Consider the following 26,536-nt stretch of genomic DNA (forward strand, 5'->3'; position numbering starts at 1 on the left):
TTGAAAGCTATGCGAACTTATTGGTAGTACTCGGTCGTCGAAGATAACTGAAGGCAAGCGAAGCCACTTTAAACAGTCTTCTACTGCTAACTGAGTCTTTCAATAACAACGCGAAAATCACTTCGAAGCGGGCGTCCGAGAGCGCCACCATGTTTTACATACACTGTGTACATCTACGTTAATACGGTAACGCCAAATGTGAAAAACAGCCCCCGTATGGTAAGCGGTACAGGTAACGTACGTATCTGCGTGTACGCACTTCGGTCCCGCTATCACGGTACACCCAGTATCCCAGTAAGCCTGGTATACTATAACTGTCTATTATTCATGTCTTGATCCGCGCGTCATATTCGTCAAACCATCTTAACTTTCTTACTATAGTTGGTTTGCTCCTAGTTAGGGGGTGATTACGAAAACACCCAAAAGTCAGTGGCTTGAGTGATAGGTAGATTAGATAGATAGATAGATAGATAGATAGATAGATAGATAGATAGATAGATAGATAGATAGATAGATAGATAGATAGATAGATAGATAGATAGATAGATAGATAGATAGATAGATAGATAGATAGATAGATAGATAGATAGATAGATAGATAGATAGATAGATAGATAGATAGATAGATAGATAGATAGATAGATAGATAGATAGATAGATGCTAAAAGTGCTTGCAATACGCAAAGAAATGATTGGCATTAATTATTGTGTCGTAGATATTGAGGCTTTCCTCGGATATCATATTCTTTCAGTGGCACTGCTCTGTTCTCTTTTAATGTAACTGTCTTGGTGCAAGTAGGTTGAGGTTGGTATTACCTTGGGAGCCTCGGCTACTCCATATCAATATTTTTTTCAGCGAATAAGCACAACAAAGTTTACCTAAAATCAACAATGAGCGAAAAAAAGTACCATGAGTGGACTGAAAAAAAGAGAGAAAATATGACAATGTTTAGTTTTCTTGCAGTAGTTCACAATGCAATAGGAATTCTAACTCGCACGTTTCTCTTTCTATTCACCGTATATGTGTATGTGTATATGTGTATATGTATATAATTGAATCGCTCTCATATTTAGATTTAATAAAGTCTGATATAGAAGAAAACAGTGCTAAACTTGTAAATTATATTATCTGATGTTTTTTGCACAAAATGCTGAATTACGAGCTTTCTGAAATATTAGCTTACTAAATATACATTGGGAAGGACGACAGTGAGGAAAAAAAGAGAAAAAAAATTGGCAGATCCCACGTACAGTGGGAATCAATGAAATGCGAAGCACAAATGAGGAAGGCTGGTATATCACTTTAATTGGTATGTCACTTTAAAATTAGTACAGTGTTACGAGGTGGAGGTAAACGATGCAGTACATCACTTCCGTGTCATGATTATCATGTTTGGATGTGTAGTTTACCTTCGTCATCTATTCATGTCACGTGATACCAAATTTATTATTTCTGGAGCTAGGCAAACGGCCACGAGCCCTCTATGAGCATGGTGTGTCGTCATGTTCTTACATGACACGCGTTTCAGGATTATCATGTTTGCACCAGTCATATTTTGTCATCTATTGACGTCACGTAACACCAAATTGGGTATATGTGGAGCTAACAAAACAGTGGTGAGCACATCATGAAGGGCCCAATATACTCCAATGCAGTGTGTACGTGCGCGCACGCTTGGTACTGCGACGCGACATTAGCAAAACGCGAGCACTCTATAGACCCAATCCAGGTAAGTAAACATAGGTAGGCCGATGTCGACATTATGGGTAAAGTTATTGCGGCGTCCACACGCAATTTCAAAAGCGCTGAGGAATGCGGTGTGCGCCAACAAACAAAACTAAGTAATGATACGCGACTCACATCCATCCGTGACACAGCTCCTCAGCATACCGTATTTTAAATGCGAAGTATTTCTTAGCAAACTTCGGCGACTTTGAGCATATCTATCTATCTATCTATCTATCTATCTATCTATCTATCTATCTATCTATCTATCTATCTATCTATCTATCTAGCCACCTATGACTTTTAGCTCTCCTGGCCGTTTCGATAATGGTATCGATACGAAACAGGGTATGACATAACATGACTGCATGAAAAACATATTTGACTAGTCACAACATGCAAATCATGACAGGTGTGGGCAACTGTGGGCACAGGTTAGCCAGATGAGGACAGAGGACGTTCGAGGACAACGAGAGACTTTTATATACACGAAGACGGACAAATGGATACACACAACATAAACTCACACATATATACACGCGTTCACGGTCCTACGCGAAAGGGAGTTAATGTTCTTGTTCGTCCACTCACATTCTACTCTTGGGGCGTGAACGTTGCGCTTGACCTTGAGCTCTCTGGTAGTCAGGAGGCGGTGTGCCTTGTGCTTGCGGAGTTCGTACCGAGGCGGGACCCGGTCTAGAAGATAACCGCCAGAGGCATCCCAGTACGGTGGTCAACGCCTGGGCTTGCCTGTACACCCCCGAGAACAGCGTACCGCCGACTGCCGCGAACAGACCTGGGACAGCGTCTCGCTCCGAGACCAGAACAGCAGCTGGCCGTGATGAACGTTGCTTCAGACCAAGGTGGGGGTGAGGTGGGGCGATGCCCAGTCCAGGACGCACCCGAGAACTTCTACGCCGAGACGAGGCCCGGACACGGAGGGTCAGAACGAGCAGCCAGGGCGTGGCCCGAACTTGTCCTTGCTCTCTGCTCTCTGGGGTTAGCCGAGCTGTCCCCGTAGCTCGGGAGCTTTTCACCACGAGCACGCGCATAGGCGAGCTTATAGTTTTACCGCTATCACCATCATGATGATTCCCGCGCACCCTGAAATACTAAATTGGCCCCGCACACCGATTTTCTACGTCAAAGCATGACGCACACTCTCCAGGGCAGCGTTTTTTACCACATCTTCTCCCCAGTTCAAGAACAGCGAAACGGTGGGATAAGAAGGTCAGGTATGTTCATAGAGTAGACAACGTATTACCCGCGTCATGATTTCTTTGTGTGTCTATACGAGTGATCGGACAGTCTAGTCAGTAGTAAGAGATGTGCGGCTAAGATAGTCGGCACCGACATTATCTGAGCCCTGAATGTATTCTACGTGGAAGTCGTAGTCCATCAAGAGTGGACTCCAGCGTAGCACTCGTGTGTTGATTTGTCGGGCAGAGTTGATGTATTTCAGTGGCTGGTGGTCTGATTGCAAAACGAATGGCCTGCCGTAGAGGTACACATGAAATTTCGCGACACCCCACACGATGGCGAGGCATTCTCTCTCAATTGTAGAATATGCCACTTCACGCGGTAGCAGCTTTCTACTGGCGTAGGACACTGGATGCAAGAGACCATTGTGTTCTTGTAGGAGGACAGCTCCCAAACTCCGTGATGACGCGTCAGTGCGCAATACGAAAGGCCTTTCGAGCTTACGCGTTTTCAGTGTGGGTCGCCTTGACATCATTGCCTTGAGCTTTTGAAATGCAACCTGATGCTTGTCGTGCCAGTCCAGCTTATTAGGACTTCCTTTCTTCGTGAGCTCGGTAAGTGGATGTGAAAGCTCGGCATAGTTGGGCACAAACTCTCGGTAGTAGCCGGTAAGTCCGACAAAGGCTCGAAGCTCTTTCTCACTTTCCGGCCGTTTCACTGACACTATTTTGTCTGATGTGTCCTTCTGAGGTTGTAGCAGCCCTTGTCCCACAATGTGACTAAGGAAGCTATTTGTCGGGGAACCTATCTCGCTTTTCTACGGCTTGATAGTTAAACGCGCCTCGTGCACACGTTGAAATACCTGGCGTAATGTGACCATGTGTTCGTCCCATGTTGCGGTCGCAACAAGAACGTCATCAAAGTAGTAATAGACATTGGGAATGTCGCCGACGACTTCTCGCATCAATCTGTTGAACACGGCAGGTGCAGTCTTTATGCCAAAAGGCATAACCCAGAGTTGGTATAGGCCCGAGTCACAGGAAAATGCTGTAGCTTCTTTTGACGTACTGGTCATGGGTACCTGCCAATATCCTTTGTGAAGTAAACTTGGAAAAGTATTGACGCCCAGTAAGCCGTGCAAACATTATGTTAGCGCGTGGAATTGGTTCCGCATCCGGAACGACCACATTGTTAAGTTGACGAAAATCAATGCAGAGGCGCATCGTGCCATCCTTCTTCTTGACAACCCCAATCGGCGCTTGATAAGCAGATGTAGACTTCTCTATTATGCCCAGCCATAACATTGATTGATATGTGGGGTTGAACGTCCCAAAATCACTATATGATTATGAGAGACGCCGTAGTGGAGGGCTCCGGAAATTTCAACCACCTGGGGTTCTTTAACGTGCACCCAAATCTGAGCACACGGGCCTACAACATTTCCGCCTCCGCCCAGCCGTAACATTTCCTGGATCTCTTTCTCAATAGCTTCCTTAACAGCGAAAGGTATGGGGTATTGTCGGACATGTATGGGCTGAGCGGTGGCCGATTTCAGCTGGCACTCCACAACATCAGTCTTTCCCGGTAAATCAGAAAATATGTCGTGGTAGGCGGAAAGGAGCTCGTTGACTTGGTTTCTTTGTTCTCTACTAAGGCTAGGTGCTACAGATACATCCTTCCAATTCTGCGTTTGTGCAAGTGGGGCGTGTAATAAATTTTCTGTGCCTTCGATTTCCACTTGATGGATTGACGTTACAGCAGCAGCTGTCGTCATTGACGTGTCCGAGGCATTCCGCAGCTCGTACTTTTTGAGCATGTTGATGTGGAAGACAGTTGTTCTGTGACCGAGGTCCACAGCATAATCCAATGGGCTTTTCTTGTCTGTCACAGTAAAGGGGCCCTTCCATGTTAGTATCAGTTTGTTGTGATCGGCGGGTAGCAGCACGAAAACTTTGTCACCCACGCTTAAGTCCCGCTTCTTCGCCTTGCGATCATAGTAAGTCTTCTGACGAACATGTGCCTTCGCAAGTTCCTGAGATGCTATTTCACAGGTTCATTGCAGGCCTTCCCGCAGTTCTACGATGTATTCATAGGTTGACTTGGTCGCGTCATCCTACTTTGGGTTAGTCCACAAGTCTCTCAAAATCGTCATTGGGCCGCGAACGTATCGGCCATAAAGCAACTCGAACGGTGAGTATCCCGTACTCTTTTGTGGCATCTCCCGATACGCGAAAAGGAGGGGGCCGAGGTAGCGGTCCCAATTTTTCGGGCTTTCCCGACTCATTCGGCGGAGCATTTGCTTCAACGTGCCGTTGAATCGTTCCACTAAGCCGTTTGCCATCGGTTGGTAAAGGGTTGTCGGTAATTGCCTGATAGATAGTAGCCGGCTGAACTCCTTTATAACCGACGACATGAAGCTTGTCCCGCGGTCGCTTACAATTTCGCGTGGTAGACCAATTCGCGACAGCATTTCCATTAGTCCCTCTGCCACGACCTTGCTTTCACTCGAAGGAAGTGTGATGGCGTCTGGCTATCTCGTTGCAAAATCCACCATGGTTAGAATGTACCTGTTGCCCTTGGAAGATGTCGGTGACAAAGGACCGATGATGTCGATGCCCGCACGTGAAAACGGGGTTTCAATGATTGGCATGGTTCCTAGCGGAGCCCGACCAACCAAATGGCGCGGGACAGTCCGCTGACAGATATCGCAGGACTTCACAAACCTCTTGGTTTCTGATTGAACACCTGGCCAGAAGAATTCGGCAAGAATACGGTCAGTTGTTCGAGATATCCCTTGGTGTCCGGCGAGGATACCTTCATGGGCTAGTTTGAGCACAGTCTCTCGCAGTTGTCTCGGTACGACCGGTTGTTCGAGTTCCTTCTCCGAGAGTAGCTTGTGTTTCCGATACAAGATACCATCTACAAGAAAGAAGCAGGTTTCGCGATTCTTTACTAATAACTTTTTACCAAGACTCTCATAACAATGCCGTAACGATAGGTCATTTCTTTGGTATTCCTCAAGCGTCACTTTATCTATGATTGGGTTAGTGGCTTTCAGAACAGGTAGCCTGGTTGTGGCACGTGTTTCTTTCACTGCTGCAGCACTATCACCTAGTGGTACTTGATCTGCGGGTCTATGAGGTGTGCAAGTTGTCTCTACTGTCATTGGTAAGTAGCCTGAATCGCTTCCGACATCATTTTGCGTGTCGTCCGCGATGATGGGCACGGGCGAGTTAGCGAGTTTCCTGACTACCTTCCCTCCGCTGTAATCACGATGCCTCTCACGATGCTGTTGGTGCTTGTGCGAATATTCTAGCTCTGTAGATCGGGCACCTTCGATAATGCCTAGCACGACATCGTATAGAGGGTTCTTCATGCATTTAACTCGCACGACACCGGTGAAGAACGGTGTGTCAATACAAACGATTGCCTCCGGCAAGTTGTGCACTGTTCTGTCGAGCAGAAAAACCGGACTTGTAGTGCCCGTAAACTTCTCTTCCGGGACAAGCCTTTCTCGTACCACTACCGTGTTGCATCCCGTATCTCGAAGTACAGATACAGTTTTGCCCTCAAGCAATCCTCTCACTACAGGCAGAGTTCCGACATCAGCCACAGTTGAGGTATACGTTGACGTCATATTCACGACCGGGATAGTCTCCCCAGTCTGGAGTACGACGTACCCTTAATCCGGTTTCTCCGGTGTGTCAGCGATGTCTCCTTCTTTGGGTGACAGCGTGCACGACGCCAACTGCTTTTCCTGGGTTTGAGTTGTCTCCACAGACGAACCGTTTCTGCCACTCAACCAGCCTGTTGCTGACTGGTTATTTCTTGTCCGAGACCAACATTCAGAGGCACGGTGCCCTGTCTTATTGCGCAAGAAACAGAGACTTTGGCCCTTAAACTGGCGCTTAGCAGTTTCTGCTTTATGAGCATCTGCTGAGCTCTCCTCATACAGCTTGTCTTTGCCCAAATTGAACAAATCTTGGGCTTCGAGAAAGCAGTCTGCGTTCTGCGCAAAAGAGTGCAATTTCTTACAGTTCCTCTCCTTCAGAAATACCCTCAGGGTGGATGAGCATCCCTTCATAAAATGTTCTGAAATCATTACGTCGCGAAGAGCGTCATATGTTTTCTCGACATTTGCCAGCTCCATCCAACGGTCGAAATGACCTGCTTTGCGAGAAGCATAATGGAGCCCCGTCTCCTTGTCCTCTGGTATTGCCTTGCGGAATTTCTCGCGGTATCCTTCAGCCGTATACCGGAATCGTAACAGCAATGTTGCCTTCACCTGATCATAGTTGGTGGCGGAAACAGAGTCAAGTTGACTAATCACAGATAACGCCTCTCCCGTCAGGCACAAGCTGAGCGAAAAGGCCCATTTGCTTCAAGGCCACTCCTGAGACACCGCGGCGCGCTCAAAACGCTGCAGATATGCGTCGAGGTCGTCTCGCATCTCGTTGAACGGTGGCAATAGCTTGTGCGGGCCACAGCTATCCATTACAGCTGGGGACGCTGTGTCATCGCTTACCGGTCTCCCTATCTCTCCCGCGTTCGAACCAGTCTTCTGATCTTGCAACTTTAGCTTCAACAGCAAAACGCGCTCCTCGGCTTGCAGCCGTCTTTTCTCCAGCGCTATCTTTTCTCGCTGCTCGTCGCGAACTTGCGCACGAAGGTCCCTTTCGATAACGCGCTCCGCGTCAACCCATTCCTGCAGGGCCGATCCTGTTAGACCCATGTCCGTTCCGATCGCGTGCAATTTCTCTAAATCCATCGGTTCGTCCCGCCCGTCTGGCTTTCGGCAAGAAGGTAAGGCCGATCTATCCTGGCAGGCTCGCCAAAATTTGTGGGCAACTGTGGGCACAGGTTAGCCAGATGAGGACAGAGGACGTTCGAGGACAACGAGAGACTTTTGTATACACGAAGACAGACAAATGGATACACACAAAATAAACTCACACATATATACACGCGTTCACGGTCCTACGCGAAAGAGAGTTAATGTTCTTGTTCGTCCACTCACATTCTACTCTTGGGCCGTGAACGTTGCGCTTGACCTTGAGCTCTCTGGTAGTCAGGAGGCGGTGTGCCTTGTGCTTGCGGAGTTCGTACCGAGGCGGGACCCGGTCTAGAAGATAACCGCCAGGGGCATCCCAGTACGGTGGTCAACGCCTGGGCTTGCCTGTACACCCCCGAGAACAGCGTACCGCCGACTGCCGCGAACAGACCTGGGACAGCGTCTCGCTCCGAGACCAGAACAGCAGCTGGCCGTGATGAACGTTGCTTCAGACCAACGTGGGGGTGAGGTGGGGTGATGCCCAGTCCAGGACGCACCCGAGGACTTCTACGCCGAGGCGAGGCCCGGACACGGAGGGTGAGAACGAGCAGCCAGGGCGTGGCCCGAACTTGTCCTTGCTCTCTACTCTCTGAGGTTAGCCGAGCTGTCCCCGTGGCTCGGGAGCTTTTCACGTGGTACGCGCACGAGCACGCGCATAGGCGAGCTTATAGTTTTACCGCTATCACCATCATGATGATTCCCGCGCACCCTGAAATACTAAATCGGCCCCGCACACCTATTTTCTACGTCAAAGCATGACGCACACTCCCCAGGGCAGCGTTTTTTTACCACAACAGGAATGTCATGAATGCCATAATTTACATTTCATGGTCCTGCAGCGCTTGCGGTGGATAAGTTCACATGGCATGTTGCAAAGCTGGTATGGTATGACATGATTACAAGGCGAACACAAGCGACACACTTTGACTTGAAAATCATGACATGCGTGTCATATTACAACATGACTACGTGCAGAGCTCATGATGCGCTTGCGGGTGTTTCGCTAGCGTCACATATACCAAATTCGGTATTACGGTACGTGAATGGATGATGAAGGTATGTGACTAGTGCATTCATTATAATCATGAGATGCGTGTCATGTAACATGACTACATGCCACGCTCATGATGCGCTGGTGGCCATTTCCCTCACTTCACTTATAACAAATTTGGTATTACGGGACATGAATGGATGACGAAGGTATGATACTGCTGCGAACGCTTGTCATGTAACAACATGACTACCTGCTACGCTCATGATGCGCTCGCGGCTGTTTTGATTGCTTTACATGCACCGGACTTGGTATTACGCGATGCCAACAAACGACATAGTTAAATGAAAAAATAAAAACATGCTAACTACGACATGCGTGACATATAACAATTTGAATACATTCCACTCTCATGATGCGCTCGCGGCCGTTTCGCTAGCTTTACAGTCATTTTATGCCATAGCAAGTTTGGTATTTATACCACTATCCAAACGCCCAGGAGAGCTAAAAGTTGTAGGTGGCTAGATAGATAGATAGATAGATAGATAGATAGATAGATAGATAGATAGATAGATAGATAGATAGATAGATAGATAGATAGATAGATAGATAGATAGATAGATAGATAGATAGATAGATAGATAGATAGATAGATAGATAGATAGATAGATAGATAGATAGATAGATAGATAGATAGATAGACAGACAGACAGACAGACAGACAGACAGACAGACAGACAGACAGACAGACAGACAGACAGACAGACACAGACAGACAGACAGACAGACAGACTCCAATTCGCCGAAGTTCGCTAAGAAATGCTTCACATTTAAAAAGGGACGTAGAGAATATGTTCTTAGTATCTCTTGTTTTCTTTCGCGCCTAAAATAAAATCGGAGAGCTGGTTTTACTGAAGTCTGTATTGCAACCTAAAGCCTCTCAGGAGGTGAAATAAATATTAGCATCGTCAGATATTTTGATTTCTTCGAATGTCTGGCTATAATTTTTATATACTTGCCACTCATGCGGTTAAAGGTCAAGTGTTTAAAAAAAAATGTGGTTAACGATTAGGAGTACTCGGTACTCTTCGATGGGAGAGCTTAAAGCCGTCCCGTGGACCGCTTTACACCATCGGAGAGGGCAGGGCAACAAGAGCGAGAAGGAATAAACTCTCTACAGCTTCAGACAGCCGTGTAAAGAAAGTCGAGTGTAAGAAAGTCGAGTCAGAAAGTCGAGTTGAAGGGGGGGGGGGGGGGGGTAGAAAAACTGGGTAACGATTTAGAGTACACGGTGCTCTACTATGGGAGAGCTTAAAGCCGTCCCGGGGGCCAGCCCATTTGAACATTAGATTGCTTATTATTATTAACTGTTATATCATGATTACTGCTGTGTAAATAAGAAGGTATCACCATCGATTCAACCTTTTGATAAGGTGCCCTTGAACCCTTTCAAAATTATCACTATCTGGTTAATTTTTTCATGACATGCTTACTTTAGTGAGCTTTGTTTTTGGGCTACTGTTATTAACTTTGAAGTCTCGATCTTCCTCTGATCTTCTCATTTATCCTAGAGTCCATGTAAAAAATTACTAGAATTCGTTCCTTACCATTTACGCCCCGAACTTTCGTACTCAATATGCTGGACAACTTGACAAACAACGCACAATACTCATGAGGGATACGAGCAACGATTATTTTTTGGAAGGGCGCGCACATTTTCTCAACCTAAAACAATGTTCTTTTATTTCGCGGTGACCTGCCGAGTGCTGTAATATTATTTGACAACGAGAGCACTTTTCTACAGCCAAAGTTTTGAGTTTTTATGCATGCGTAGTGACATTTTCTAAATTTTAAGCGTTGTTTCAAACACAATATTTAGGCTAGCTAATCACTCATAGTAGATTGCAAATGCTGAATTTGTTTAGGGAATGAGAAGACCACCCTAATCTGAAGTTTGGACCACCCAGTAAATGGGGTTGGGTTTAATTTTGTGCTTCGTATACCACGAAACCAAATCAGGGGGTCTGGCATGGGCCAAGTGTTCTACCCACTCTCCACGCCACTGCTGATAGTTTACAAGTGGTACTGCCTTAATATTTAAAATCTCACCGGGTATCTGCACACATGTGAGACTTCTTGAATGTGAAAGCCATCTTCTTTTTTCAGTTGTTGACAGGCACGCGAACATATAACCTTCGCGCATAAGCAGCACTTTTATATAGGAAGCGGCTTATGGTCGAGCTCCATCTGGTGCACATGGTCACCATAACTACGCATGCCCAACAACTTGCCCAGCCACTGCCAGAACGTGCTAGCGCGATCGGGCCTGGGTGAGACGCTGTGTGCAGAACGCGCTGGCAGGCGCTAGCGCATTTGGTTCTGCGTAAGTGGCTGTTGGATGGATGTTACACTCAGCAATCACGTGGTGGCGTTGAGGAAGAAAATTCGGCAGACGTGCGATTACGCACATGCTTCCGCGTAGCGTGGCGATGAAACCGTGTGGCATGCTCCCACGAGAGTTCGGGACGAGTAACAGCAAGATAAACTTCCGTAAATTCATGGTGTGCCCCACTTGCAAGAACGCGTTAACATCGGGCAATGTGCCCGTATTTAACACAAATTCAAGCCAACCCATGCACTGCTTCGCATGCTATACTAATGGTTCCCTTTGGTTGGATATTGTGTATTTTTCGTATATTTGTGGTGTGACTCTACTCTGTTCTAAATAGGGAAGTAAATGCCCTTGAAGCACATGCCCATGAAGCACATTCTGATAAAACAATGTCTTGCTATTTTGTCTCGACTTATGGCGCTGACAGACAAAATAGTGGCTGCTGCGCACGATACTTGAAAATTTGGGAGGCTGCACTGTCCCTGCCTTGCCACCCTCCGAAAGTGGTCTGAACAGAATGACGTTGTGCATCGCCTTCAAGATCGCAGTCACCTCACCTGCTTTTGCACTGCCTCTGTGATCGGCAGACCATTGACCAAGTTAACAAGCTTGCGATGAAGTCACGAAATTTGGCGATCTTTGACGTCATTACGTGATGATGAACCCTGAACACTCGTGTGGACGCCGACAAAAGACGCTAATTCCAGACGTTGGTTCATTTCCTCGTTTGATGAGGTGTCTAAGGCTTGAGCCGTAAAATATTTTTGCAGCAAGAGTGCATTCAGGTGTTGTTGTTTTTTAGGGGCGAAGCTCCTTATAGCGGCACCCGTTCGTCCCTCGTAGTCGTAGTCGTAGTCGTAGTGTGTAACCAGTCTTACGCTTTGACCTCCAAGGTGGTGCCTGTGGGAGATTTCTCCTGTGCGTTGTTGAACGATAGAAAAAATATCGCAGCGTGCGCGTGAACAAAAGGCCGAATTTTTCTGTCTCTGATTCCCCATTAGCAGCCATTGGTATGTGCCAGTAGGAAACGTTAGTAAAAGTACGTATAAGTGTTAAAAGCCGACTTCTGCTGTCTCTCATTCCCAGTAGCAGCCATTGTTTACCTCCAAGGTAGTGCCTGGTGAGATTTCTCCTGAGCGTGATTTAACAATAAAAAACGTTTGTTCAAAACGCCGTTGATTGATGAATTAAACCAACGAAAGACACCAGATGTTTTGTACAAGCAAAACAAAAAGACGCCAGATGTTTCTGAAGCAAAATAAAAAGAAGACGCCAGCTGCCTAACGAAAGACGCCACGTGTTTTCTAAAGCAATGATTTTATAATCAAAACTATATCGATACAGGATTGTAGTTGCCGATGCTCATTGCCGTCGGTGTGTGCTCGTATGGATAAGGATGAAAGGCGGGCGCGCAGGGCAGCAACGGCGCGCGCTCGCAGACAAGACCCTGATGTGAGAGCACGCGAGGCCAAAGCACGCCGGGAAGCTGCGTGACGTCGCCGCCAAGATCCGGCTGTACGGGAACAAGAAACCACATCAGCAAGGCAGCGTCGGCAAGATCCCGCCATACGTGAACAAAAAGCTGCAGCGGCACGTCAGCGTCGGCAGGATCCTTCCGTATGGGAACGAGAGGCCGAGGCAGCACGTCAACGTCGCGAAGCAGATCTTGAAAATGTTTGACACTGGGAAGCGGCAAGGAAGCGCGCATATCGCCAGGCGAAATAACGGAAGAAAATTTCACGGTACTACTTCAAGCAGCTTCGCCCAATCTCATCATCATTCACCTCATAGATCTGCCTCAATTATTTTTGTTGTTATGATGAAGCGAACCGCTAATATTTTTGAACTGAGTTCAACACTGCCGAGGTCTTCAAATAACACTAAATCTGAAACAGCAGCTGTGAGAGAAAGGAATCTGCCACACGCCATCTACTTCTGACAGGGAGATTCTTTATTTTGTTTCATGTGACCTTGTTCATTGTTGAATGGTGCATGCGGTGCAGAAGTCTTTGCGAAAAATAAATCAAGATAACGTGTGTGGAGATACATACGTTAGTAACACTGAGAAACAGTCATGGTTCGCGGCGTAAAACTGATGATTTTTCTTGGTACGTGTTATCTAGGGTATATCTGGGAAAAAAGAATTATTATAAAACATGGCGATGCAACTGCAGGCACTTCTTCCATGAGCGTGATGAAAAATCATTGTCTCATTCAGTTTGCCCAACTGAACATCATTGGGTGCCGGAGAAGTGATGGAAGGTTATTGAACCAATCTTGATCTAGGTTATTATCTATTTCGAATACAAAATGTTTATGATAGGTACAGATCAGGTATCCTGAAATTTTTTTCCTAAAATTTGTACCGTTTTCATTTTGTAAGTTCCCTTCCTCTAAAATTGAACAATATTTTATAAGACTACTCAAATATAGACCAATCCTCCACAGTGGGTATAAGCCACAAGTGAAGGTCAGCAAGAACAAGAATAACAATAAATGCGCTATGCGAATATTGAGTTCATGCAGAGTCATGACCACATGTCTGCCTGCTTTAGCAAAAGCTTCTTTGGTTCTGAGCGTAATGACAACTATATGGTGAGCTTTTCCAAACAGTCTGCAGCATTGTCTAGCGGCGATATGTTTTTCCGAGAACACAAGACAGCCATGAAAGCTGTTTCCGCTGCCTTAGTCAAAAAGGAGCAGCTGCTTGCTTAGCCTTTCAGCGCATTGTCACTCGACATGCTAGCATATAGTGGCTCCTAGTTCTGTATATCTTATTTTCGTTTGCGGGCTACTAATTTCGGCTTGTTTTTTAACTAAGCTTTTGAAGGTTGTTATAAACAACTTCCTTAGCGTTTGTGGATGATTACGTAGCGTTATAAATACAATAAAGCAAAGAATACGACCTAATTAGCTTAGTTGAGAAACAATGTTCCCTCTGCCCTCACCTTTGGGTCGCATCATTCTCAAGACAAAAGGGCACCAGTTTTTTTTCCGTTTTTTTTATTTTACGTTCTCCTCAGTGATCAGCTGAAGATTAATCCCAAGTTTCAGAAAGCTTTGTATTGAGTTGATAAATTGATTTTTTGAAGTAAAATACTTGCAATAAATTTTTACTGATCAAACAAATTTAAAACTGTGTTATTACACTCTGCGATTTCTAAGAAACAAGTCAACAATAAAAATACGTTTCTTTGGGGTTCCCGATGATTTTTTTTTTTTCAAGTAGTCCTTTGTAGTCATAAACCCAGTGCCATCGAAACTTATATAAACAAATTCAGTACTATGCATACAGGCCTACTGGATGCAGTGCAGCAAAGCCATCGCACGTATGCTAATTTTGAAAGGAAACTCTACTTTCGCGCAAATATTTTAACATTTCAGTATGCCTCATTTCGTTTCCAACGTGTCGCTTTTTGTGGAATTTTTAAATGCGAAGCATTTCTAAGTGAACTTCGGCGATTTTGACCCTATCTATCTATCTATCTATCTATCTATCTATCTATCTATCTATATATATATATATATATATATATATATATATATATATATATATATATATATATATATATATATATGTCCATCTACATATCTATCTCTTTATCCAGCTGCCTACGACATTTAGCTCTGCTGGCCGTTTGGATTATGGTGTCGAAACCAAACTTGGTATGGCATAACATGACTGTATGGCGAACATATTTGACCAATCATAGCATCTAAATCATGATATGTATGTGATAAATGCCATAATTTACATTTTATGGTCTTGCTGCTCAAGCGGTGCTTTTGTTCGCATCACATGTTGCAAAACTGGTGTGGTGTGACATGATTACATAGCGAACACAAGCTACACACCCTAACATGAAAATAACGATATACGTATCATGTAACAACAAGACTACACGCCACGCTCGTCAGTCACTCGCGGCCATTTCGTTGGCGTCTCATATACAAAGTTTGGTATTACGGTACGCGAACAGATGACGAATGTATAAGGCTGGTGCAAACATGATAATCATGAATTGCGTGTCGTGTAAAAACATGACTACTGCCACGCTCATGATGCGCTGACCGCCGATTCGCTAGCTTCACTTACACCACATTTGGTATTACAGGACGTTAATGAATAACTAAGGTATGAGACTGGTGCAAACATGAAAAATGTCACAACTTTGCTGCAAAAGCGAAGCAATGATAGTGGTAGCTACAATTTGAAAGATCACGCGCATAATGGAAGGCAGATCTAAACGTGCCCCACGTTTCTCGCGCAAAAATTACCCACGAAACGTACTCACAGGTACGGTTGCACGCCAATAAGCATATCATTTGTTACTTCGCTGAGTCTGAAAAGCACGTGCTTTTCGCGAATGGAGACTGCAATGATTGCCGTGACCTTTGTGCGCCCAGTAACTACAGCAGATTTGTTCCACGTAGAGCCCGAGGTCAGCCAACCCGAACGATTCTCCCCTCCTCGCCACCGCAAGTTAGGGGCGCGCGAGGGAACGTCACTTTCCTCTCTAAGCCGGGGAAAAGTATGCGTAGGAGATTAGAGCGGGCGCCGCTGTGCGATGTGCGACTAAGAAGGTTCTAGAGAACCTTTGGAGTGGCAGTCCCGGCCGCCGCCAACGGGAGAAAGTGAAGCCACCGACGGCCATATTGCACGAGGAAAAACGGGGCGGAACCGCCATAGACGGCAATAGAATACGCGCGCTACGGGCGTCGGTTTGCAGTCCACGATAAAGAAATGGTATGGAAACCACTTTTAGGCTACACCAACGAATAAATGCCTTGTCTTGCTTATAAAACAAAAATATTTTATGCGCCCATTGTCAGCTGCACGCTTTCATATCAATCTGTTCTCAAGGGATGCTTCGTAATCGAGCTTGCTGGTGCACTATTGCGGTAAAGAAGGGTTGTAGTATATATTGGGTGTTTTATTAAATGTGCCTGCAGATACTCAAGATCAAGGAAAACGCGACATTTGCTCGCCTCTTTCATATATGCGCTTGTGGTGGTGGTAGAAACATTTTACTACAGAAAATGTACCATAGAGTTGCGGCATATTGCATGATTGAGGGGCAAGACCCCATTCCAGAATGCCAATGGAGTTGGCCGCTGCTCATCGGCGCTTCACCAAAGAGCGTTGAGCATCCAAGGTCAAGCAGCCGAGCAGGTACTCCTCCAAAGCCTCTATAGTTGGCATGAGGAAAAGGGGTGAAAAAGGAAGGTGGTTAGTAGAGCATGAAGCGACGACGTGGTAGGTGTCGGCCAGCACCGGGCAGGTCGAGCAGTTGCCAGTGATGTCCGGCAAAAAATGCCTGGCGACCGCCGGACTGAGATAGGTGTTCGTCTGGATGCGGCGCTGTATTCGCTCATCCACTTTCTCCAGACCACTTGCAGGGTCCGGGTACAGGCAGCGCGAAACCCGGTAATAGGCAAGAATTTTGCGAAAGTGCGTCAGATTCGTATATCCATATTTCAACTCGGAACATGGAGTGGCAACGCTGAATACCCGAATAAGAGAAGCGCGGGCAGTGACGTTCGCCACCTCGTTGCCGGGCAGGCCGGGGTGGCCTGGGGTCCATGCTATACGAATGGGTTTAGGGTTAAAGCGCTGAGAGGCTGCCTGAAGTAGGTGAGCTGCCAGCGGGGCAATGGAACCCTGAAGGTACTGGAAACAGGCTGATCGCGAGTTTGTCAGGATGATGCGTGAGATGGAATGCGACGCGGCCAAAGCAATGACAAATTCTTCAGCTTGTGTCACAGTGTTGGCTCTTAAGGAGAGGCCATCAACGCGTTTTCCCTCTGTGGTCACGGCAACCGTGAAGTGACCTGAGGAGGATAGGCCCGAGACGTCTACGTAGAAAACGTCAAGGCGGTCAGAGCGTCGCGCCTGAAGGGCCGCGAAACGTGCTAGTATGCGGCCGGGATGTAGCTCGCAGTTCATGTTACGGGATAGTGGTTCCACCCGTTGTTTTTGTCGCCAAAGTTCTAGCGACATCCAAAGATGAAGTGACGTGGAGCCGAAGAACTCGAATTTTCCCGACTGATGAAACGGGACCAGACGGAAGCAAAACTTGGAGTGGAGGTAAGTCGAATACCGAGAGAATAGTTGATTTAGCTGGAGAGCAGTCCAGGCCACACGAAGCAGCGTAGGAATTACCAGAAGGGCAGCCTTTTGTAGCCGATTTTATATTTGTGCTGGAGAGCCGGTGTTGGTCCAAATTTTAATATCGTCGGCATATTGTGCGAGGTGTATTCCCTCGACTTCACCCAGAAGGGAGGGGAGGTTCTTCGTGGCCAGGTTAAAGAGTGAGGGTGACAGGGCAGCACCTTGGGGTGTACCCCATGTGCCTAATGGGTACCGGCCATGTTCGATAGAATCAAGGTAGATGTATGCGGCACGATAAGATAGAAAGGCTCGAGTGTAATTGAGTCTTCTGGCTGCAGTTTGTAGAGAATCCATATGTTATTGTGTGTGTGCGCAGATTACCAGAGAATATATAAGAAAGTTGAAATAATAATGCTAAAGTTAGAAAAGAGAGTTAATTAAGTAAACTGGCAGTCACCAGTATTTTTTCTATAGTTATCAAATTCTAACCAATTTACAAGCGGAACCAAAACCGAAGCACCGATGTAGCGTGCAACCAACCAACTAGAGGAGACGTACTCCAGGAGACGTAGCCCAAATCAATCGTTTACAAGAACAATTGCAGTGGCGTTAGTTCTGCATAATATTTATCCACTTCCATTGGTGACATGGGTTGTCATGGCAAGCACACCCTTCAGAGCTATAGCTCGATGTTTGAGATTTATAAATAACACCACTCACTCATTTTGGCAACTTCGTCTATCGGCGTTTTGGTTTCGGTGTCGTCGGCAAGATAGAAAGAATTTCAAAGGTGTCTCATCTTGTTTTAGACGTAATTGCTTATTATGGTGACCACATTCTATTAAAGCTACGTCAAGAAGGTAGAAACTAACAGGTTTTTGCAGATGCGCTCGGAAAGCAGGAAAAATCGAAGGTGCACTGCCAGGCTGCAGTTTGGTTGTCTGCCCCGTTCTGTCGAAACAGCATTCTTCGAACTGAATAGAACAGAGGTTGTCACCATCCGTAGCCCTTCAACTATTTTTTCGAACAGCACGTTCCCAAGCGGAACACAGCACACTGTCTTTCGGAAACATGCAACTGGTAATCACTGCATGGTATATTCTCTACGTTTACGAATTCCTCAAAAAACATGCACCAAATACGATATTCACTTTCGAGTTTGGTGTAAAAAATATGCATGCACGCCTATGTCTTTCCTTTTAAGACAACACCAGAAAACTTGGAAGTCAAAGTGCATTCAGACGTCCTACTCGTTCCAGTGTTAGATACGTGCAGACATATAATGCACGTGCTTGCTCCAGAAATTTGAAACTCATGGACAACGTCGTGTCAGCGAGCATTTAAAGCTTCAATTTACCTTCCATAAAGCTATGTGCATGTATTACAAGCATGCGCACCTTTCATACTGTTTCTAATTTAACAGCATACGCGAAAAGCCTGGCGATCGTCAGCGAAGGAAGCGAGAATAGTTACACGTGGAAGGTGACCCCAGGCGTCTTCTTGATGCGATTTGTGCAGCCATAAGCAACGTACAAAATCACCGTGGCCTTGTAAAATGTTTAACTGCTTTACAAAAGCATGTCAGAGTCTCCAATCGCCACTGCGAGGGCGGAGCTATGAAGCGCAATTTTTCGTCTGCTTTTGAGTCTTTCTTTTTCCAATATGGCGGCAACCGGCGTCACTTATCGGGGCACACCTCCACTCCAGAAGACTACCTTTCTAGCGACGTGTGCTCATTGCGCCATTTTTCTGGTAATGCCGAAAACACAACAGCGGTAAGTGGTAGATATAAATATCTTGTCGTTTGAACGAAGGAGAAAGTTCTCCGAGGTGGCTCAGTGGTGAACGCCTCGCATTCACGACGCTGAGGTCCCGTGTTTGATCGCGCAGGCAGGAGTACTTTTTTCCTGGATATTTTTTTCTTTCTTGTGTATTTATATATGTAGATACGTATACATACACGGAGCATGATATCGACGTCGATCGACGCCGACGCGGGCGACGAATTTCAGACGAGAGTGTCCATATATTTGCTATCGCAATAAAACGTGAGATGCGTGTTTTGTAACAACTTAACTACATGCTAAGCTCATGATGCTCCCGCGGCCGTTTCGCTAGCTTCTCATGTACCAAATTCGGTGTTACGTGACGCGAACGGACGACATAGATGAATGACCATCAAAACATGTTAATCGCGACTTGCGTGTCAGCTAACAATATCACTACATGCCGCACTCATGATGCGCTCACGGCCGTTTCGCTAGCTTCACATATACCAAATTTGGCATTACGGGACGTGGATGGAAGACGAAGGTTTGTGACTGGTGCAAACATGATAATCTGGAGATGCGTGCCATGTGAGAACATGACTACATGCCCCACTTAAGACGCCAATACACTTCGACGTGACCTGGCGCTCGTGTGCGCCTGCGTTGCCACGCCAGGCGCTGGTCCTGCCATGTACTCGCAGGCATGCTGTGTTGCTTTGACGCATGCGCGTTTAAGTGCGTCCGGCGTCCCTCTGCCACAAAAAGAGGAAGACGTCGTGCCGTTTGGATAACGCACCAGCGCGAAATGAATCATGTCGCATTTCGCACTGCTTGCCGTCGGGCCGCGCCGACGGGCACTGCTCGCACCTGGCGTCTGACTATCACCTTTTCATAAACGCCTCCCTGAGCGCCGCCATAGCTCTCCTTGGGCTATGCAAATTGGCGCGTCCCCTCGAAAACGCACTGACAACGCTGCGCCCTTAGCCTTTGTACTCGCCCGCACAGCCCATCATGGCGGTGTTTTTTTCCTTCCTGTGAAAAGGTTAATAGATGGCTCGCGTTTTGCGAACGTAGCGTCCCTGTGCTCAACCTGCGCTTGCGTCAAGGTTACGTTGGACTAAATTGGGCCCTTCATAATGCGCTCGCCATCGTTTTGCTAGCTTCACATATAATAAGTTTGGTATAACGGGGCGTGAATGGACGGCGACAGTATATGACTGGTGCGAACTTGAAAATTATGACATGCAAGTCATGTAAGAACATGTCAACACACACCGTTCATAGCATGCTCGGAGCCATTTCGCTAGCTCCGCATGTACTAAATTTAGCATCACGTGCCGTAAATCGATGACGAAGGTAAACAACACATTCAAACATAATAATCATGACAAGAGAGTCGCGTATGCCATAATTTACCTCCACCTCGTAACGTTGTGGTGATTTTAAAAAGACATATTTACCTTCCTCTTTGTGCTTCGCATGTCATCGGTTCTCACTGTACGTGGGATCTGCCCATTTTTTTCATCCTGCTAAAAGGGAACAGTTGTGGTGAAACACTATAGAAGTATAGCTAGCTTCCTACAAAATAATTATTGGTACATGTAGCACCACTAATTGCAGGTGGCTATGAAGAAATTCTACGGTAATAACGAAGCAATACTTATGTTCGACGCTAACATTTGTAGTCAATTCAAGTACTTCACTAACAAAGCCTTTAAAGTCTCTAAATAACTTGTGTCTTTGGATTGCTGACTACCTGTTCACAGGACATGATGCTGTCTACCCTCGACTACTCGAAGAACAATCTGATCATGGATTCTTACTTGTCGCTATCCGACCTGGCCAGAACCTGACACTGCGGAAGGCATCTGTAATGCGGGAAAAACTTCCGTTGACCACATTCGAACAAGACAAAGAAATTATTTATTATGTGAGCAGCTTATGTCATTGTTGCCTAATGAATGAATAGTTTGAGCATAACGGGATGTTTGATTTAACTCAAACCGTAGGATATTTTTGGTTAATGACAAGGAGGTTTAAAAAAGCTTGCCTACTGGGGAGAAAGAGGAATAAATCATAGGAAGATCACCCATGTGGGAGTATGGTTTGTTACGCTGGAGAAGAGGACTGAGATACGAAAAAATCTATGAACTGATGATACCAAAACAACGGCGTGGCGTGTAACAACACTGCTGCGTGTCATACACGTCGGAAATAGAATGACTCATTTGTATGTTGAAACCTTATCGCAATAAATTAAACTTCTCAGGCGCAACATGCTCATATATATTTACATATAGAGACATGTCAAGCCTCATTACCATTAAGGATACTAGCTGTGTCCCCGTGTCTACTCAAAGCTCCCTAGCGTTGCACATAAAACATCCAGGATATGTTGCACAGGCATAGTGTACGGTCACCTGAGCTCCCCGAAGAACAATCTGAGTTAAAATAAAAGTAAGGTTTGGTGTAGCAGTAGCCAGAAAATCGGTTTCTGTTTCAGCGGGAAAAGAAAAGAAGCCTGATGTACGTGATTTTCTTCCTATCTAAACCTTGTAGCATCGACAAGAGGCTCAATTTTGAATGAAAATTTTCGTGGCTTAGCATGGAAGGCAAAATATTTGTTAGTTCTATCTACAGGCTCAAGGCATCGTTACGCGAGGCAAATATTGATAAGATTCCACCAGTTATCATCATCATCATCACCATCAGCCTGACTACGTCCATGTTCCGCCAGTTAACCCGGTCCTGCGCTTGCTGCTGCCAATTTATACCCGCAAACTTCTTAATCTCATCTGACCACCTAACCTTCTGTCTCCCCATAACCCGCTTCCCTTCTCTGGGAATCCAGTTAGTTACCCTTAATGACCAGCGGTTATCCTGTCTACGCGCTCCATGCCCGGCCCATGTCCATTTCCTATTCTTTAATTCAACTATGATATCTTTAACCCTCGTTTGTCCCGTAATCCACTCTGCTCTCTTCTTGTCTCTTAAGGTTACACCTACCATTTTTCTTTTCGTTGCTCGCTGCGTCGTCCTCAATTTAAGCTGAACCCTCTTTGTAAGTCTCCAGGTTTCTGCTCCGTAGCTAAATACTGGCAAAATACAGCTGTTATGTACCTTCCTCTTGAGGGATAGTGGCAATCTACGTGTCATAATTTGAAAGTGCTTGCCGAATGTGCTCCACCCCATTCTTATTCTTCTAGTTACTTCAATCTCGTGGTTTGGCTCTGCGGTTATTACCTGCCCTAAGTAGACATAGTCTTTTACAACTTCAAGTGCACTATTACCTATCTTGAAGCGCTGCTCTTTTCCGAGGTTGTTGTACATTAATTTAGTTTTCTGCAGGTTAACTTTAAGACCCACCTTTCTGCTCTCCTTGTCTAACTCCGTAATCATGAGTTGCAATTCGTCCCCTAAGTTACTCAGCAATGCAACGTCATCGGCGAAGCGCAGGTTACTAAGGTATTCTCCGTTAACTCTTATCCCTAACTGTTCCCATTATAGGCTTCTGAAAACCTCCTGTAAGCACGCGGTAAATAGCATTGGGGAGATTGTGTCCCCCTGCCTTACACCCTTCTTGATTGGTATTCTGTTGCTTTCTTTATGAAGCACTATGGTAGCCGTTGATTCCCTGTAGATTTCTTTCAGAATGTTTGTATATATTTTACCTACGCCCTGATTCCGCAGTGTCTGCATGACGGCTGATATTTCTACTGAATCAAACGCCTTCTCGTAATCTATGAAGGCTATGTATAGTGGTTGGTTATACTCTGAGCATTTCTCTATTACCTGATTGATAGTATGAATGTGGTCAATTGTTGAGTAGCCTGTTCGAAATCCTGCTTGTTCCTTTGGTTGATTTAATTCTAATGTTTCCTTTACTCTGTTAGCAATAATTACCTTTGTAAATAGCTTGTATACTACAGAGAGCAAGCTGATCGGCCTGTAATTCTTCAAGTCCTTGTCATCTCCTTTCTTGTGTATTAAGATGATGTTAGCGTTCTTCCAAGACTCTGATACTCTTCCTGTCAGGAGACACCTCGTAAACAGGGTGGCTAGTTTTTCTAACACAATCTGTCCTCTATCGTACAGCAGATCTGATGTTACCTGATCCTCACCAGCAGCTTTACCTCTTTGCATGCTCTCCGAAGCTTTTCTGACTTCTATCATTACTGGTGGGGTGTCATCTGGGTTACTGCTAGTTCTTATAGTATTAAGGTCTTGGTTGTACAGATCTCTGTAGAACTCCTCCTCTATTTTAACTATCCTATTCATATTGGTAGTTATTTTGCCTTCTTTGTCCCTTAGTGCATACATCCGACTTTTGCCTATCCCAAGTTTCCTCTTCACTGCTTTGACGCTTCCTCCGTTTTTCAGAGCGTGTTCAATTCTCTCCATGTTATACCTTCTTACATCGCATACCTTACGTCTATAATTCAACTTCGAAAGCTCTGCCAGTTCTATTTTGTCTGTTGTACTTGACACTTTCATGAATTGACGCTTCTTAATTAGGTTTTCGTTTCCTGGGAAAGCTTGCCAGTGTCCTGTCTAACTACCCTGCCTCCAACTTTCACGGCACACTCCGTAATGATACTCATCAGATTATCATTCATTGTATCTACGCTAAGGTTGGTTTCCTCACTAAGAGCCGAGTACCTGTTCTGCAGCGACACTGAATTCCTGTACTTTCCCTCTCAGTGCCAGCTCATTGATTGGCTTCTTGCGTATCAGTTTCTGTCGTTCCTTCTTCAAGTCTGGGCTAATTTGAGACCATACCATTCTATGGTCACTGCATCGTACCTTGCCAACCACTTCCACATCCTGCACATTTCCTGGGCGTGCACTCATTAAAAGTCTATTTCGTTCTTATTTTCGCCATTAGGGCTCCTCCATGTACACTTGCAGTTTTCTCGTTTTCGGTAGAATGTATTTAAAATCCGTAAATAATTGCGTTCTGCGAATTCTACAAGTAGCTCTGCTCTGGCGTTTCTGGTACCGATGCCATAATCTCCTACTGCCTGGTCTCCAGCCTGCTTCTTTCCTACCTTTGCATTAAAGTCGCCCATCACTATAGTATACTGTGTTTTTACTTTACTCATTGCCGATTCCACGTCTTCATAGAAGCTTTCAACTGAAGCGTCATCATGGCTGGATGTAGGCGTGTAAGCCTGTACTACCTTCATCTTGTATCTTTCATTCAGTTTAATTACGATACCTACCACCCTTTCATTTATGCTATAGTATTCCTCTATGTTGCCAGCTATGTTTCTGTGAATTAGAAACCCCACTTCCAGTTCTCTTCTGTCTGTAAATTCCCGATAGCAAAGGACGTGCCCATTCTGTAGCACCGTATAGGCCACATCTGTCCTCCTAAGCTCACTGAGCCCTATTATAGTGAGGTTAGGAGGACCATTTAGGTTCATCAGTTATAAGAAGCACTTTTGCCCTGAAGTCACAGATTCATCAATCCTTTACAACACCTTTACCATGACACTGGTGGTGGTGTTGACTCGTAGATTTTGTTTTTAATTTATGCATCTGTTTTATTTATAAGCTGTTGACAAAGTACCACTTAATGATTCTGAGCAATTTTGGAAACCACTTTTGCCTAAAACTCGCTGCGACTCATGGGTATTGTTTATTATTAAACGTCAGCTTTACTTAACACCTGTTAAGATAGTGTCGTTGCAATCTGTGACCATTACTGTATGTTAACCAGCGATTATAAAATATTTCTCTAACACCACGCACTAATGTACAAAAGATTGCAAAAGTTTACTTTATTGTGGTATTTTTTGTTTGTTAAAAGTAATCACAACGTTGCTTCAAATTTGTTTATGAATATTTTTTACTAAAAGATTGTGGAATGTTCAGACTGTTTCAAAAGTAGTTACGTTACCGTTCTAGTGCTGATTTTTGTTTTGCTACCTTACTATTCTAAAACTATTCGTATGGTACATCGTTTGTACTCATATCGCGTGTTGTTTACTTGTGTTATTCATACTATCTTTTATATTTGCGAAACTGTAAGTGTACATGCCTGTGTTCTCTGTATTTTCCTATTTGGTAACGCATTTCTTGTCCAGTTTACTTTATTTTATTGTATTACCTTTCAGCACAACCTTGTATATTAACTTGTGAAATCATATGTGTTGTCCACGCTTGTAGAAACCGCTGCATGGGGTGCACAGTAAGAATAAAAGAACGTTATCTTCGCAATCAGCGCTATTAAATGTCCCCTACCAACATGAGCGAACTAATAGCATTTAAAAGCATATCTGAGGAACAACGCCAGAAATGCCGGGTGAAAAGACGTTGGACTTCTACAAACACGTCACTCCCCTCCGAGGTCCGTGACCTAAATTGGCTTAGGGAATGGGAGGCTTTACCAATGGCCGACCGCCTTGCGGCGTGGGGCGTGGCGCCCTCCGCCACATGCCCACAACGCGGTCGCGTCTAAATGCTGAACTATGTCTTCCATGAATGTACACTAGCGCGCACCTTTTGGTGCATGGCTACCAGAATGTTCCAAATAAGTATGCAGTGGAAGGCTAGCCACAAGAATAATTTCGTCAAAATCTTAAAGGCTATCGGAGCCTTCATCTTATAGAAACGAAGCGGACTGGCCTGCCTGAAAGGACGCCCTCAGAGAGCCATGTTTCCTCTACTACATCGGCTAAGAATCGTAATGCTTATGCATCTTAACGCAGAACTAGTCATGCTTGGAGAGGAGGCTTTTCTCCGACGTTGGTCTACACAATTTATTATCGTAAAAAACAACAGAGTGTCCATGCCTTTCCTCCCCTATTGAGGAGGTGGGCTTGAGCTTGTACCACTGTGACATTACAGTGTGTATTTTCCTTTTTTTCCCTTATAAACATGTCCTTTTTGTGAAATATTGTTCTCGAGCGCGAGAGCAAACTGTCTTCACAGGTTAATGCTAAACATCACCCTACACTGTGAATAGATCCCCCTTGTTTGTTCACACAGCCTTACTATTTATTTAAGTTTAGTCATCTCGATGAGAGGAATGCCCTGTCTTTATTGAACAATTTTTGCATTGTACGTCACTGCATATGCAGTAAGTTCTTTTCGCTTTACATAACAGCTTTCATTGTACATACGCACTGTTCACCATTGTCAATTTTTATGTGTGCACATAAGCTGTGTAAGATATATCTGGAAATAAAATTCTCTTAAACGGCTATTAGGTTCGTATGCGACTCAGCACAAAACGTCTATATTTGTAGACCCATATTCAAAAGTAATCTAGAAATCGGTGGTAACCAGAGATTATCTTTGTGTATAATACAGAATACTTTACACATTACCCTCCATCCCTTTTCACCTATACGCAATCATAGATGAAATAGCTCGCAACACATTGACTAATTATGAAATAAACAATCGTCACTGCAGATGAATGGAAGCGTAGTAGAGCAGGACATTTACTGTGATCCTCAAGCCCTGACAAGCGTCAGCCTAACACGCTACAAGGGACTTCGACTGGTG

The 26,536-nt window shown here is 45.1% G+C and overlaps 1 protein-coding gene across 1 annotated transcript in view; it reads left to right on the forward strand.

The window, feature by feature from the left end:
• Positions 1-26,536, forward strand: part of LOC119184072 (uncharacterized) — a 34,730-nt gene that overhangs the window by 1,298 nt on the left and 6,896 nt on the right. Inside the window, exons 2-3 of the mRNA XM_075891911.1 lie at positions 20,788-20,951; positions 26,444-26,533. Of these exons, the coding sequence (XP_075748026.1) occupies positions 20,895-20,951; positions 26,444-26,533 (147 nt within the window). The 5' untranslated portion in view covers positions 20,788-20,894. The remainder of the gene's footprint in view (positions 1-20,787; positions 20,952-26,443; positions 26,534-26,536) is intronic.

This window comes from Rhipicephalus microplus, chromosome 4, assembly GCF_043290135.1.
Source record: "Rhipicephalus microplus isolate Deutch F79 chromosome 4, USDA_Rmic, whole genome shotgun sequence".
In the NCBI taxonomy this organism is placed as follows: Eukaryota; Metazoa; Arthropoda; class Arachnida; order Ixodida; family Ixodidae; genus Rhipicephalus; species Rhipicephalus microplus.